Source organism: Barbus barbus (assembly GCF_936440315.1).
Source record: "Barbus barbus genome assembly, chromosome: 17".
Lineage (NCBI taxonomy): Eukaryota > Metazoa > Chordata > Actinopteri > Cypriniformes > Cyprinidae > Barbus > Barbus barbus.
In genome coordinates this window covers 21,465,500-21,482,790 of record NC_136745.1, presented here as the reverse complement: position 1 = coordinate 21,482,790, position 17,291 = coordinate 21,465,500, and the positions used below count along the sequence as shown (strand labels likewise).

Below are 17,291 nucleotides of genomic sequence, written 5' to 3'. Positions count from 1 at the left end.
GCAGACATTGTTCCCTCATGATGTTTCTGTATTCCATGATGGTAATACCTCAAATTCAAGAGTGATTTCTTGAATAGCCGCAGGAAGCTGAAATAGCATATCTAAGCATCATTGCATCTTTATACAGTAGGATGTTCTGGAGTGCAGTCTTGTACTTGTAAAAGAAATAGATTTTTCTTTGAAAAAATGTTAAGGTGTGATATCTTTATCAGAAGGATTGTTTAAGAGAAAAAAAAAAAAAAACTTTAAAGGCGGCATATGAATTGATGACGCAGTGGCCTGAAAAGTGTTTGAACACCAAAGCCAAACCCAACTTACAACTTTATTATATACAAATATTTTAATAAGTAAAATATCAATCCAAAGTTTGTGGTCAGTTATTTTTTTTTATTTTTTATTTTTTTTAAGAAATTAATAATTGTATTCAGCAAGGATGAATTCATGTAATCAAATCCTGAAAGAATGTATCACGGTTTCCACAAAAATACTAAGCAACACAACTGCATTCAACATTGATAATAATAAATGTTTCTTAAGCAAAAAATCACCATATTAGAATGATTTCCTAAGGATCACATGCCACTGAAGACTGGAGTACTGGTTGATGAAAGTTCAGCTTCGCCATCACAGGAATAAATTACACTTTAAAATATATGCAAATTGAAAACATTTATTTTAAATTGTAATAGCATTTCACAGTATTACTGTTTTAATGTATTTCTGATCAAATAAATAAAGCCTTGGTGAACAAAATATACTTTTTTAAATCTTACCAGCCTTTCAGGGCAACTGAATTTATACAGCCACAAAGCATTACTGTTCAACCTGTTGGTTAAAATCATTGCAAAAATGTGAAGGTAATTCTAAGAAAATGGTTTGAAAACACTGTTGTTTTCCGCAGTGGACTGTGTGGACCCATCCTGTTCAAGCCATGGCTCCTGTCTCCATGGTAAGTGCCACTGTACCTCAGGCTGGACCGGATCGAACTGTGAGACACAGGTCTCTATGTGTCCTGAACACTGCTCTGGCCACGGTACATTCCAGAGTGAGACCAGCTCCTGCATCTGTGACGTCAACTGGACCGATCCTGACTGTTCTACAGGTACTACTGATTCCCTGATTATGTGATGCACTATATGGCTTGATTTGGTATTGGGAGGCTTATTTGAAAACCCCAAAACTATTTTTCTTTCTAGGTTTAAATTTTCAGTGTGGTCTTTTGCACCCCACTGTAGGTAATTTTATCATTACTATAGGAACAGTTCTGTTCTCTGAAATGCTGCCCACACTGGGTGTTGTTAGGTACTCTAATGTTTGTGTTTCTAGTTTGATTAGCCTGTGGTGAGTAACCTTTCGATCACATCAGCATTTCCTGTGGCCATGATGCACATACTGCACATTACTCTTACAGAAGTAGCTATAACTTACTTTCCCCTTGTGATGCCTGTAAGTAATTGGTGAAAAGAAACAGAAATGTTGCTGTCAGGCTGTTTCTTCAGAGAATGTTGTGGGAATTATGCCATCATAAGTGCCTGTGGTTTTGTAGTAAGGGGATTTTTGAAATGTAAATGTGATAAAAATAAATAAAATAAATGTGCTTCTGCAGTTATCAGAAAGTGTTATAGTAAAACAGAGATCACCCCAGATTCAATTTGATGTGCTCTGTTACAGTATGAAAGAAACACAAATCATCTGTTAATATGTGAACTAAAGTTAGATTAACACTTAAGCCTCTTTCACACAGCCATTCCAGAAAATACACGGAAAATGTGTCCCGTGATTTCTCCCGGGATCGTCTGATTTTGGTTCATTCACACTGCCAGTGATTTTCCGGAATCTGTGCGTGCATTCAAACACAACCCGTAAAGACACGTGCCATTTCATGTGACTTGTATAATGCGCCGCGTACCGTTTCACTAAACTAGTGAACGATTTCAGCTTCAGAGCGGAAAGTGAGGAACTCCCTGATCTCTGATTCCAGTTTATACATTTTTCGTCGTGAACATTGATCTGCCTTCAAAACACCCAGTAAAAGAGTCGCATGATAACGCGTGTCATCAGCCTTTACGGCATTAGTTCTGGCTTTTGTTCACACAGAGCTCGTTCCGGGACTGAACCCGGCAATGTTACTAGGTCCCCAAACTGGGATAGATCCTGGAATTAATCCTGGGACGTGTTTGCGTTCACACAGAAGGCATATTCTGAAAGCTGAATAAATGAGCTTTCCATTGATGTATGGTTGCTTAGGATCAGACAATATTTGGCCGAGATACAACTATTTGAAAATCTGGAATCTGAGGGTGCAAAAAAATCTAAATATTGAGAAAACTGCTTTTATATTTGTCCAAATGAAGTTCTTAGCAATGCATATTACTAATCAAAAATTAAGTTTTGATATATTTACGTTAAGAAATGTACAAAATATCTTCACGGAATATGATCTTTACTTAATATCCTAATGAATTTTGGCATAAAATAAAAATTATTTTGTTTTGACCCATACAATGTATTTTTGGCTGTTGCTACAAATATACCCCAGCGACTTAAGACTGGTTTTGTGGTCCAGGGTCACATATGCTGATTTGGTGCTTAAAAAACATTTAGCATTATTCTTAATGTTGAAAATAGTTGCTTAATACTTTTGTGGAAACCGTGATAATTTTTTCCAGGATTCTTTGATTAATATAAAGTTCAAAAGAACAGTACTTATTTGAAGTACAAATCTTTTGTGACATTATCAATGTCTTTACTGTCAGTTTAGACCAATATAGAGTAATATGTTGTTGCTGAATACAAATATTAATTTATTTCTAAATAAATAAAAAATAAAAAAACTGACCCAAACTTTTGAATGGTAGTGTATATTTGTTTACTTATATTCTATACTATAGAATATATATTCCTGTACAAATTGTAGGAAATTTGTAAGGCTTCCGTTTAAAGGGGTCATATGATTCTATTTCTAAAGATCAGACTGCTCTGATTGGCCAGTTGACCCAGTGCATTGTGATTGGCCGAACACCACAAGCGCGCATCAGAAATGTAACGCCCCTTACCATAATTGTGATTCGCGAGCGTCAGCTTTCAAAATAAATATAAAAACAGTTAATAATGTTGTTAGTTTTACCATCAGTTCAAGCCCGAAAGGGGAACAGAGCCACGTGACAGACAGTGATGATGCTCGTATGTATTTGCAGAACACAAGTCGACGTGCTATGATTTCTGATGGGCTGTACACTCCACTGTGATGAGACCCTGTTCTCCTCACACACACACACACAATGCTACGCTACACTGTGCAAAACTTCACATTTGAACAGTCAATAGCAAATACTTAAACTAATAACAAAACATACTTACAGTCGCTGATTCAGAAGCGACAGATTGTCATAGCAGTCGGAATTGACCCTTTTTTAAAATTTAGAAATAGCCTTTGTGCACAGCCAGCCTTGTACTCTCCTAGGTTCACGAAACTGTCATCCATAAAATGCGTTGCACAAAATCGAGCATTTGGGTTGTGTTGTAAACAAATCTTAACCAATGATTCCTAATTGTATCTACTTTCGGAAGGCCAAATAAAGTGCTTTCGCACAGAAACACACAAGTGTCTGGATCAGTCTTCTCTTTTAGAGAGAACAAATCCTTTTGTGGGAGACTTTGAGCTTTGTAACTCTGCAGATCTTTTAGATGCACAAACAGCTACATAATGCACTAAAGAAAAGGAAAACAAGAAATCGCATCATATGATCCTTTTAATATCTATTAGCAATTTAATATATTAGCAATGAAATATAACAATAATGCTACAGAAATGTTCTACTTAAACTTTTAGCTTTTACTGAATATAAAATAGTTGCTTAAGATGTGGTAAAGCCACTAAGACATTACTTTCATCTGAGTGTTTGCTTAACGTCAGGCCACTTCTAGCTGCAGCTCTGGCCTTGGGAGCAATGGGAGTCCACTTGCTTGCACAGTTGGGGTTTTGTCTCTTCATTACCTCCACTGTTCCAGTTCAATTAAATAAACTTTAATTAACGGGTGGGAGGCGTGGATCGACCCGCCTCCCGCTGGAACCTGGAAGTGCTAAAAACAGATAAACACCTTACCGCTAATGAAAAATTGATTACATCGACTGGTGTGGAAAAAGAAGGCCGTAAAAAAAAAAAAAAAGATTGAATGAATCAACCAACCCTTCACCTTTTTAGAGCAATTTAATATTCCAGAGAGCCAGCAGGACCTAATCAGACCCTCCAAGGTCTTGCGATTTGAAGAATAAACTCTTGAGAGGGACAGCAAAAGGGCTCGCCTGTACAAACATCAGAGAGACTTTACTTACGTTTCACTCAGTTTTTGGTTTTATGTGTTATTTATTTGTCAGGTGGACTTTCCCACTCTAAAAGTTGCTTTACAAAGAAATGGCTTAATGGAAGACCAATTCCGTACTTGCCTGAGAGGTTGCCTTGGGCAGCAGTGGAGAACTTTGAAAAAGTCACCGGTGTAATTTCTCTGCGATGATAAATTGGCTCCAGCTTGGCCTTATAAAATCAAAATTGCCCATGGCGGTGTTATTCGGTTGTTTTTTAGGAGTCGTTGAGGTGATAGTTCTAAGGACATAATGATTAGTTGAAATGAAGGTGAGTGGGGCCAAGCCAGGTCTAAGTTGACCTTGTTATCTAGCATCAGGCATGTTTAGATGCACAGTGCTGCCTGGTTTCAGCCTTGAGTTCTCTTTCAATAGCTGGATCTCTAACTCAAGACAGACAATATCTGAATTGAGTTAACGTGTATACTAAAAAATGTTTATGCATTTGAAATGGAGGTGAAGACAAACTTGAGATTTCAAGCTATTGCCCGTATTTTACTTCACTTCACTGTATCGACATTAGAATATAATGATTGGTTGAAATGAAGGTGGATGGGGGCAATCCAAGTCTAAGCTTCTCTCATTATCTGTCATCAGACACATTTAGATGGTCCTACACATTGTTGTCTGGTTGCAGCATGACTGAAAACTGAATCTCTAGCCTTAATGCTTTTATATCTGAATCTCTAGCTCAATGCAGACAGTGCCGGATTTATATGAATTTATGCAGAAAATACATACTGAACATTTAAATGCCTTGTGCTGTCTGACGCATACAGATGTAGTCTTACGATCTTGTCTTGACCTGTAGGTTGTTTTAATACATGCAGATCGGTGTTGGGCTGGAAACAGACATGCAGATATAATTCTACAGTGTGCATGTTAATTCATTTAGATTAATAGTTTACAGTCCACTGGGAAATTTTAAGGTGATGGTAAATTGAATCTATAATATAAACTGAGTAATGAAGTTGCTATAGCACCATCTATGGACCCAAGTCTTCCTAATTTGAGATGTCTCTCTAGAATAACTGAGTGCACAATGTTTGCTGACACTTGCAGAATATGGTTATGCCTTATGGAAGTAATTATCTATTAAATATACCCTCCAAAAACCGTCTTTGGCATGTAGCCATATTTTTAAATTCAAATTATTTTTTAAAAAACCTCCCTTGTTGCCTTAAACTTTAACCTTCAAATCAAATCAATTTTTTGAGAGTCTTTTTGGCTACATTTTCTCCTAGATGAAATAGAGAGAATTCTATTTCATCTAGGAGAATAAACACAGAAACACAACACAGTGATGTTCTGTAGAAGAGACGTTTGTCCTTGAAATGTGTGAATGTATTTGTTGATGGTAGCTCTGGAGAACCCCAGAAATGTTAGCAGTCACAGCTTGCAGGATGACAAGTTCAGAGCTATTGTGCATTGGCTTTAGCACAAAACTATCAAAGGATTACTGCCAATTTTGTTCCCCAACATTCAAATACAATACAGCAGTGAGAATTAGAGTGCCAAAGATGCATTCAGTCATAGCAGTTATAATTCAGCATGGTGCTGTTGTAAAGGAGATGAAATTTCTTATTTGTTTTGCTAAAGCAGATGAGACAACATGTAGATCAGAGGTCTCCAACAGGGGATCCGCAAAAGTACTGCATGGGTCCACAAATTATTGATCTCAAATTAATTTTTGTGGAAAATAAATAAATATGTGTTAAACAAAAATAAAATATTAAGTTAAACTCAACTAAAGCTCAGTTTATATGGATAGTTCACCCAAAATAGTCTGTCATTACTTACTCACCCTCAAGCTGTTTCAAACCTGTATGAATTTATTTCTTCTGTTGAACATAAAATAATATATTTTGAAGATTTTTGGGAAACCAGTTGCCACTGACCACTGACTTATACTCATAGTATAGGAAAAGTACTATGGAAGTCAATGGCTACCAGCTGTTGCTGTGTTACCAAAGTTCTTCAAAATATATTCATAAATATTCAACAGAAGAAAGAAAATTATACAGGTTGAGGGTGAGTAAATGATGACAGAATGTTCTTCTTTTTCGGGGGTGAACTATCCTTTTAAGAAAATTCAAATAAATGATTCATTGTCTGTCCCACATTAAAATGCATTAAGTAAAATTAAAATCTAATTTAAAAGTATCTGACTCTCCATAAGGGTTATTTTAATTGCATACATTATTACATTAATGCAAGCTATATGACTTTATACAGAAAAAAATGCCTAATTTGTGTATTTTTATAAACTGCTTTTTATGACTTGTATTCCTGCATGCTTGTATTTCATGACTCAAACACAATGCTGTTTGTTCCAGAACTGTGTGCAACGGATTGCAGTCCTCACGGAGTGTGTGTTGGAGGTGTGTGTCGGTGTGCGGATGGCTGGTCGGGGGCAGGGTGTGAACAGGAGGAGTGTCAGGCACACTGTGGGGAGCACGGCGCGTGTCGAACGGGAAAGTGTGAGTGTCACCAAGGTTGGACGGGAGAAAACTGCAATATCGGTGAGTTCACCCTGTTGTGAACCTTGTATTTTGTTATATTAGCTTGAAAAAGTATCCTATTCAGTGTTCCCAAAGTAAAAACTTTGAAATATCACAAATAAAATTGTATTCTACAGGTCAGTAAAAAGTAATAGAAAGGAATAAAATGGAAAAATCCAGATTTCTATACAGAATATACAGTACCGTTCAAAAAAATGGCTTTTTTTAATAAATTTTTTTGTATTCAGCAAGGATGCATTAAACCTTTTCATTCATCAAAGGATCTATATAAATAGGCTACATATTACGGTTTCCACAAAAATATTAAGCAGCAATGTTTTCAACATTGATGATGCGAAATGTTTCTTGATCAGCAAATCAACATATTAGAATGAGTTTTGAAGTATCATGCAACACTGAAGACTAAAAATACAGCTTTGCAATCACAGGAATAAATTAAATTTTAAAATAACAAATATTTTAAATTCTATCAACATTCACAAGTACTCACAGTAGGGATGCACAATATTATCGGACTGATATCGGAATCTGCTGATAACAGCTTTAAATGTAAATATCGGCATTTGCCCGATATGAAAAATTATGCCGATATGTCTTGCCGATAAGAGGAATATGTTAACTCACATGTGCTCAGGGTGTGCTAGTGATTAGATCACATCAGCAGTGTGGCTCATTCTTGAAGCAAAGTTTTGTCTGAATGATGGTTAGATTCACTCTTTTGGATCGCTGCATTTAATCTGTGAAAGCAACACAGAATGACCTTTTGGTGTGTGATAGAGTAAACAGTAATAGCACGTGCAGTGACAGCAGCAGCAGCCTCCCCCAGGTCCTAATGCCTGTTCTGTAAGGAGGTTTAATCTGTAGGGGGCGCTGTTGGCCTACTTCTAATTAAATTAAAAGTAAAATAGCCTACACAAATAAAATTTTGACAGTTATTAAATTCTGATTAAATTAAGCAGTAATTTATGTCGTAAAATAATGAGTATGTTTTGATTTAATGGTCAGAAGCTATAGCTTACATGAAAAAATCACAAACATAACACCTGTAAATTAAATAATTTTATATATTCTGATTTATTCATTGTGTAATATTATGTTTTATTTTTTAAACAAATCATAAGCTCTAAAAGATTTTCAGAATTTTTACAACTCTTTTGCTTTAGACCATCTACAAATGTTAAATCTTAAAATAAAATGTTAGGGTTAACACTGCATCTTTCTGGAAAACAAATGCAGAGATTGATAGATATTGGCAAAAATCCAATTTTGTGCATCCCTAATTCACAATATTTTTTACTGTATTTTTGATCCAACAAATGCAGTCTTGGTGAGCATAAGATACTTTTTTAAAAAAGCATTAAGAAATCTTACCCATCTCAAACTTTTGAATGGTAGTATGATTTTTTTGCACTAAAATATTTCATAAGCTAAATGTTGCTCTTGGTTAGAAATTGTGTAAAGAAAAAGCTCACGGGTCCATTTTTGAACAACAAAATATTTTTTGTCAGATTTTTTAACAACTGGTTCACAAATCTGAAAAATGCATATGATTTTGAAAGCATACTTATCCAGTAATCAAAAATGACTGATAAGGTCATGGAAATGTATTGGAGTGCAGGAGCCCTGCGTACTGAAAAATTGTAAATAGTCATGCAGTTCTTGAGAGTAATTTTAAAATCAAACACATTGTCAGCACATCAATGTAGTGTAGCATATTCAAATTCTACTTAGAATTTGGAGGTTGCCAGTTGACTGAATAGGTACATTTATAGCATTGTTTCCATTGCACAAAAATTTATATTTTTCATCTGAATGACTTCTTTCATTCTTTCCCTTTCATTAATTTTATCAGCTCACTTTTTGGACAGCAAAATAAAAGGTACAGTGCATTCTTTCATCAACCATGTTCTGCTTTCTGTGTGATGTCCGGAATAAAAATGTATCTCTTTTTTAATTATTGTTTTCTTAAATTCCTCCTTAATCATATTTTCATTGAATACAAATGTTTATGAAATCGAAAAGCAGATTCACAGATGTAGACCTTGCTTCATAAAAAAAAAAGAAAAGAAAGGGAAAAAAAGCAAATTTCAAAAGCATTCGTGACTTCCTCTAATCAAGCTCTTCAACAGTACAATGCAAATATCATGAAATGTCATATTTACTGAGGAGAGGGTAAGCCGCAGCATATTAGGTGTGTGTATCCAGCGGAGGCTGCCTGGGCTGTCTGTAGAAATGACACTAAATCACTGCATACCGCAGTATAACATCCCATGTTTAATTCTTTTCCCTGAATGTCTCTTCATGATAGCAGACTGGATAGGATATAGAGGTAAAGGTCATGCTGCCCTGAAGAGAGCATGTGGCTCTGACCCCTCTGTCTCTCAAGCATGACTTTCATTATGTCTATGTACCGTGTATTAATGTGTCCCCACATGTGTTCGATTTCAGGTTTCCTGTTTTATACAGTGTAACTGTAGGCATACAAAGACACACACAAAATCATCAGTCAGTCCATGCACATATACACATTCACATTACCCAAATCCCCATTGTTGTACATCTCACTGTCTCTTAATGTAATATTTAGCAGCTGCTAAGCTCCTTAATTTAGCATTTCCTCTGTAATTTCCTTTGACTTCACACTTTTCTGTGACAAAGGATATGATGGAACACTTCCGTATACTGTCTGATAAACTCTCTCTGCACTTGTGCTGTTCAGCTCAGCATGCTGTTAATTCACATGGACACTGCTAGATGTGTAATTTGATAGTATTTATCACAAGAACATTCTTTTAACTTTATAAGCTGCTCAGATTTCTCATAAATATTTTATTTTATGTATTTTGTTCCTTCTTTTTTTTGGAAATAATTTTGCCTAGCTGGTATTTAGCTGCATTTATTAATCTATTATCCTAGAAATGGAGCACAGAAAATAATTTTTCTGTTTTCTACAATAGTAAAGCAGCACATATTTTGTCCAGCTGTTTCATGTGAAATTACAGCTGTCCCTGAGTCCTGTCCGATGTCTTTAAAATGTCAAGTTTCAAATGTTTGACTGACTAAAACACATTCACCGTGTTTTCCCCTGTATGTTTATGCAGTTCTTTATGGTGAGTTTTTCACCCCTTTGACACATCGTAGGCTGCTGATTGGTCGGTATGTGTAACTGATGAATTTGTCCCGGTAGATAGCTGTCCAGGGCTGTGTAACAACAACGGCAGGTGCATTCTGGACCAGAACGGATGGCACTGCCTCTGCCAGTCGGGATGGAGAGGGGTGGGGTGCGATGTCGCCATGGAAACCCTTTGTTCTGACGGCAAGGACAACGAGGGAGGTGAGAAAATGACAAGAAGTTGGGGGCTAAACAATTGGTGCTCCCACTTCTGTACTAAAAATGTACACATAACTTTAAAAGCACTGAATATGTTGTCTAAAGTCCTTTGCTATTATTTTAGATGGTTTGGTGGACTGTATGGACCCAGACTGTTGCATTTACAGCACCTGTCAGGGTCAGACGTATTGCCGCGGGGCTCCAGATCCCAGCACAGTGCAACACCTCAGCTCACCTTCTCCGGACGCTCAGGGCTTCTATCAGCGCGTCAGCTTTCTGGTAGCTCCGGGGGGCACACATACCCTACCAGGGGAAAACACGTTCAACAGCAGGTTAGGAGATCTTGAACTGCTGAAGAGCCGTCAACTAGGTTTGGATTTAGTAAGAGTATTGGGACCTATCCTACAGTGAACTAAAAAATGTTGCTTGAAGGGATACTTCACCCATAAATGGATATTGCCACAAAAGAAAATCTCTTTTTCTTTCTCTTGGACTCCAATGTTGTTGGACCCCATTGACTTTTATTGTAGGAAAAACCATGTATCTTCAAAATATCTACTTTTGTATTAAAAGAGGTTTGAGTAAATGATCTCAGAATTGCCATTTGTGAGTGGACTATCCCTTTAACACTTACAATCTAGTTTAGAAAGTTGTATTTTTATTACTTTTTTAATAATGTTAAAACATATTTTATGATGTCATAAAATAGCTAGTTTCGCTGCTTTAGGAAATTAACATTATTTAAAAATGATTTCAACCATCAAAACGGTTTAATATATATATATATATCATTCTAAGCTTCTCATTGTGACACATGGCTTATTATCCTGATAATGGCTCTATTTCATGTTTTATTTATTAGTGGCATAACATATTAAAATGTATATGCGTAGAAAATCCTTCTGGCTATGCAAGTAATTGTGATGCCGTTTGATGTGTTGCACAAACTTTCCCACAATCTTAAAGTGTTTGTAACGTTTTGTGGTCGTAGATCTAACAGCATGGCAAAATAGAGCAAGCCACATTCATACAGAATAAACAATAGGGTTTTCCTTTTTGATAGGAATTCAGAACTTCAGCTTCCCCTTTTGAAGCCTCCAGGTTGTCCTATCTAATTTCTGCTGTTTTCATATTGCAGATAGAAAAGCTATCCACCGTTGGTATGATTTGTACCATAAGCTAACGTACCATGTACTTTAGGAAATGATTACTTTTTCCAGTGAAAAAATTGAGCGCCTCACCTTTGCACCTCTTCAATTTGAAATCTTGAGCGAATATGTTCTTTGCCCTTTGGTGTTTTTGGACAAAGTTAACAATATGAACATTGCTGCTTGTCTTTACTGCCTTAGAATAGAAAAACTAGAATCTCTTTATATTTGGTTGATGAAGCTTTTGATTATGCCTTGATGAGGAAACTTCTCATCCCGCCCATCTGCCCTAAGGTTTCTTTTGTTCGCACAGTGAGAAATTATCACACAATTAGTGTAAAGATGCGAGATTGCAGGTCAGCCACTAAATGGTGCTTGGTAAAATAATTTGTGTTGTAATTACGTCTGTTAAGATTATCAAAACAGAATGGCAGAGGAAGGTCAGGTGCAATGGATTGAGACATTTTATAGTGGAGATGGACATTTTATATATCAGATTTAGTGCTGCTTATTTTTATTATTATTTTTTTTTTAACAGCCTGCTGACCTTGAATTTCAACGCTGTGAACAGCTGGTTAATCTACCTTTGTTTTCACTCAGAGCCATATTCATGTGTTTTTGAACATGTGTTTATTTAATAGCCTGGTGTCCGTTGTGAGAGGACAGGTGGTGACCAGTGACGGCACTCCACTGATTGGGGTGAATGTGTCCCTTCTGCATTACCCCCAGCAGGGTTATACCATCACCAGACAGGACGGCATGTACGTACAAACATGTTTTACTCAGACACAGAAAACACATTCATAAACACATAATTATGCTAATACCTATCCTTAAGATAGTCGGTGAAAGTTTTTTTCCATAGTTTTATGCAAATTCATATTTACATATCGCCGCTTCCCACACAAGTCAAGTCTAATCAACACAAACAGGCACATTCTCAACCTTATGTCAGTGTCACTCAAAGGCAACACATTACAATTTGACCCATACATGTCCTTTTATGATACTTTTATGACCCAAAAAGTTCAATTTACAGATCACATTTCCATATATATATATATTTTTGCATAACACAAAATCTATTTATTACTATAAATTACTCAAATTTTACAAATAAATAAATAAATTAAATTAAGTCGGTGAAAGACGTAAGACTGATTTAAACCCATAAAGCAGTTCAAAAATCTGATCTCCACACGCATGCAGTAAAAAGGTGAAAATGTTCACTTTCGAGCCCCATTTTAACTGTAGTTATACAAGATTAAAGTAGTCTGCAGAGTTTAACTTTTGCAGAGCTGATTCTGGGGCTATCTGACCTTCTTGTACCTTTATAATAATCCCTTTAGTCATTATCCATCATTACCAAGAATCACTCAGATCAGCATTTAATGTGAGTCATCTACTCAAGCGTCACATGCGTGGGAGTTTGCATGTGTATGCGTGGCGACCGTATGCCTTTAACTGAGGCATGACCATAATGCATTAAAAACGTTATTTTCTCTTCAATAGAGTTTAATGAAAGAAAAAAAATACTCAAGGGATGGATCTTCATCTCTAAAGAAGGAAGGCTGATGTTGGGGATTATCCTATATATCCAGATACCTCCTAAAAACCTGCACACAGGGGAACAGGCTTCAGATAATCATGCTTGTTCAGTGCTGGTGTCTGCTCTTGGTTAGCAAGCGTGTCCAAGGAGAAACAGAGGCAAAGAAACAGCTTTAAAGGCCGATGGTCTGGAACAGTGGCCAGGCCATGCCAGGATTGAGAAAAGGGACAGGAGCAGTTAGGGAGAATTTCAAGGCAGTGGCACTGCAAGGATGTGTCTGTTTGTGTGTAAAGTCACCACACCGTTCATCTCTCCCCTTCCGGGCAGGGGAGTCAGCAGCTCATATAGAGCACGACTTCAAAGAGACGCCCCTTCATTTCCAAATCTGCGCCTACCTCCTCGCTATAGCACGCTAATTAGAATAGGTCCTGCTCTAACTGCTACCTCCAGATCTCTCATCCAAATCCCTCAAATGCAAAAAAGTTACATCACATCTCTACCCCTACTCTCATCAACTAATAGAACATCTTAAGCGTGCCAGCGAACTACTGATAAAAGACAGTGAAGTCTGCCGTGTTATTTAGCTGTTATTTTCATTAGATTTATGAATCTGATACATTTTTAGACGAGGATATGAAACGTGGAAGACATCAATAACTAAGCACTTTGATGAGGCTAACAAACCATGTAATTTGGAGAGGACCCATGCGCTTATGAGTTTGATAACAGGAAATTATGAATCACACTTAGCCTTCATATGCCCTCTGCCCCCACACAAACAATGTGAGATTCTGGCACAAATGGTATCTTTCATAAAAATAGTGAAATATTATGTAAATATACACTACTGTTCAACAGTTTGGAGATGTTTTAATGTTTTTGAAATGAGTCTCTTTTGCTCACCAATGCTACATTCTGTATTTGACCAAAACAAAACTGTAAAATAGTAATATTTTGAAATATTACTACAATTTAAATGTTAATGTCTGTGTTAATGTAATTTAAAATGTCATTTATTTCTGACGACAAAGCTGAATTTTAGCAGCCATTACTCCAGTCTTCAGTGTCACGTGATCCTTTTGAAATCATTCTAATGTCCTGATTTTAAGAAACTTTTTTTATTATTATCAAAGTTGAAAACAGTTGTGGTGCTTACTATTTTTATGAAAAACAATGATACTTGTTTTCAGGATTCTTATATGTTTATGTCTTATATGCTCACAAGAACAGCATATATTTGAAATAGAAATCTTTTGTAACATTATAAATGTCTTCACTGTTATTTTTTTATCAATTTAATACATCCTTGCTGAATAAAAGCAAGATTCCTTTAATAAATAGTGTATATTGCATAACAATACATACATTTTTCATTTTATACATTCTCATGCATACAAAAAAAATTACAATGTCTTGTATTTCTATGTTTTTTGATAACAATGTCATGAACCATATTTTTGACATCTATTGTAGCAATATAGTATTATTCAAATTATTATTTTATAACGTCTTATTATCACTGTACCATGGTTCCACCATAGTCCTTTCTCAGGAGAGTCAAATGTATATTTGTCAAGCATGCACGAGCTCTATTCTGAAGACTGTGTTGTTTATCCACCTGCAGGTTTGATTTATTGGTGAACGGAGGCACAGCATTGACGTTGCGATTCGAGCGTGCTCCATACTCCGCTGTGTATCGCACGGTGTGGTTGTCATGGAGAGTTTTCCATGTGATGGACACACTGGTGATGAGAAAAGAGGAAAGAGACACGCCAACCTGTGAATTTAGTGGTCTTGACAGACCCTCGCCCCGAATCACAGCGTCACTACTCTCCACCTTCTACCGCTCCAGCCCCGAGGCCAGCCCCATCATTCCTGAGACACAGGTGAGTCATACCGCATCACATCTGGGAGTAAAATGAGTCTCGGTTCATATTTCCTTAAAATCAAAATATACGTTTGACTATGTGCCTCAAGCTCATCTGAGCTGTATGATTTAAAGACACTACAAAATATGAGAGAAGCAGGTGATTTTTACTTACGGAACATACTGTACGGTCAGGAAAACCAGATATTCTTAAGACCACCACACAGATATTGCTACTGAATTAATGATGACAGTGGCATACTATATCATGTTACTGTGACAGAAATAATTCACATTTTATGCTTGTAACATAAATCACTTTTAAGGCTATAAGTGGAAGTCAGCAGGGATCAGACATAATTAAAATAAATATTTTTTGTGGGAATGCATTATTTTATATAACTGTCATTCTGAAGATGTTCTTATGATGCTGCTTGAAAATTGCATAGGCTGTCTTTTTAAACCTTTAAAAAGCTTCCATCTGAATGTTTATAAAGCATGTAAATTTTTTTTTTAACTCTTGACATCAGGGTTGCCATACACTACCATTTTGGGGTCAGTAAGATTTTTTTTATATTTCTAAAATAAGTCTCTTATGATAATCACCAAGGCTGCCTTCATTTGATCTAAAATACAGTATAAAAAATAAATAAATAAAACTAAATATTTTCCAAAAAAACACTTACTGACATCAAAGTAAGAGAATAATTAAATCATAGTGTGAATTTACGCAGCAGTGCATATTGTTTGAAATATCTGACAATTTCAAACAATGATAATAGGCCACAAGGAAATTTACACTACAGGCAATTAACTTCCTCTCTCATGCACATTTCTAATCACAGGTTCTTCACGAGCACACGGCCATCCCTGGGAGTGATTTAGACTTGATTTACTTGAGTTCACGTGCTTCAGCCTACAAACCTGTTCTGAAGGTCATCTTGACCCAGTCCAGCGTGCCCTTCGGCTTGGCTCGGGTCCACCTCATGGTGGCTGTGGAGGGCAGAATGTTTCAGAAGCAGTTCCCAGCTTCACCCCGGCTCTCTTACAGCTTTATCTGGGACAAGACAGATGCGTACAGCCAGAGAGTCTATGGACTCGCAGAGGCTGTAGGTAGGTAGTGGAACAATGGGAGGAAACAGATCTATATAAAGCCCTCTGTGTATGAATATATTATTAACTTGGACTGATTTAAACCAGGAGCAAATTAATCTTTTTTCACCCAGATATTTCAGTGGTGAGATGAATCTCCCTAAACTGATAGTACAAGTCAAACTGATTATTAAACAGACCAGACGGTTGAACTTAATATTCTCCGAACCCTAAATGAATGGTTGTTATAGGGATTTAGAACAGAGAATACAGGACAATAATATGGATTCATTCTAATGCCGGCACAAAATGTATGATTTAAACCTTGCTGAAAATACACATAGTTCAAAAGCCAATCTCATTTTGTTGAATTTGCAGCACATGCTTAATTTTTATCCTAACCATCTTTTGCTAAACTGACACTGGGTTGTGTTCTAGCAATAAATAAAGGTATAAGCAGCTGCATTTTTCTAGTCCATCTATATATTGCTGACTGCTCTTTGCATGTATAATTAGTCTGTAAATGAAGCGCACTGAGAAAAACCAGCTTTCAGAAGGTCACAGGCCCATTTGGAAAATGTTGCTTTGACTGGACTCGTTGTAATCATGCTATTTGCTTAAGTATTTTATCCTTAACAAGGATGTAGTGGCTCTGAAATAGTTACTGCACCAGTTTTCCATGTGCGTAAACAGTAAATTGTCAATACCACATATATTTTGCTGGTATTACAGTCAATACACAAGTGAGTCACCTATAGAACAAAACATTTTTAAAATGATATATACCTAAAATATTTGCATGTAAAATATTAGCTTTAATTTATCAATCTAAACATGAAACCTATATTAAATTAGGTAGAAAAAACATTTAAGGATAATAGATTATTTTCGCCCTGCTTCCTCCTCTTTAGTATCCGTGGGCTTCGAGTATGAATCATGCCTGAATGTGATCCTATGGGAAAAGCGGACAGCCACGCTTCAAGGATATGAGCTGGAGGCCTCCAGCATGGGCGGATGGACCCTGGATAAGCAGCACATCTTGGATGTGCCAAACGGTAGGAATTGCTTATTAAACCCCACCGGAACCACCTCACGGGAAATGTCCCCTCACCAATTCATGGGTCAGTGCCTCTACCTGGACTCATTGTCATAAATATTCATCTTAACATGAAATATGGTTCATTGCCTCATTTGCACATAATAAAGCAGAGTTTGAAAGGGCTAATCGCTCACAGTGATGACAGATTAAATCGGAATCATTAACACAGTGTGCCAAGTCAGAACTGTGCTCTCCAACATTATGGGGTACATGATTTGGCTGAATGAACTTTATCCAGTTTTCAGGCGCAGAATGCATACTTATAGCTTAATTCAATAAAAGTGCCATTAAAACACAAGCTTGAATATGGAAATGTGGCA

The 17,291-nt window shown here is 36.6% G+C and overlaps 1 protein-coding gene across 1 annotated transcript in view; it reads left to right on the top strand.

Moving 5' to 3' along the window:
- The window catches only part of LOC306883667 (teneurin-3-like), a gene marked incomplete at its 5' end in the record, with an annotated part of 95,928 nt that overhangs the window by 55,444 nt on the left and 23,193 nt on the right, over positions 1–17,291 (top strand). Inside the window, 10 exons of the mRNA XM_079439042.1 lie at positions 902–1,102; positions 6,700–6,885; positions 8,738–8,764; positions 9,194–9,214; positions 10,073–10,219; positions 10,341–10,548; positions 12,006–12,125; positions 14,538–14,799; positions 15,626–15,893; positions 16,784–16,927. Coding sequence (XP_079295168.1) covers positions 902–1,102; positions 6,700–6,885; positions 8,738–8,764; positions 9,194–9,214; positions 10,073–10,219; positions 10,341–10,548; positions 12,006–12,125; positions 14,538–14,799; positions 15,626–15,893; positions 16,784–16,927 — 1,584 coding nt within the window. The remainder of the gene's footprint in view (positions 1–901; positions 1,103–6,699; positions 6,886–8,737; positions 8,765–9,193; positions 9,215–10,072; positions 10,220–10,340; positions 10,549–12,005; positions 12,126–14,537; positions 14,800–15,625; positions 15,894–16,783; positions 16,928–17,291) is intronic.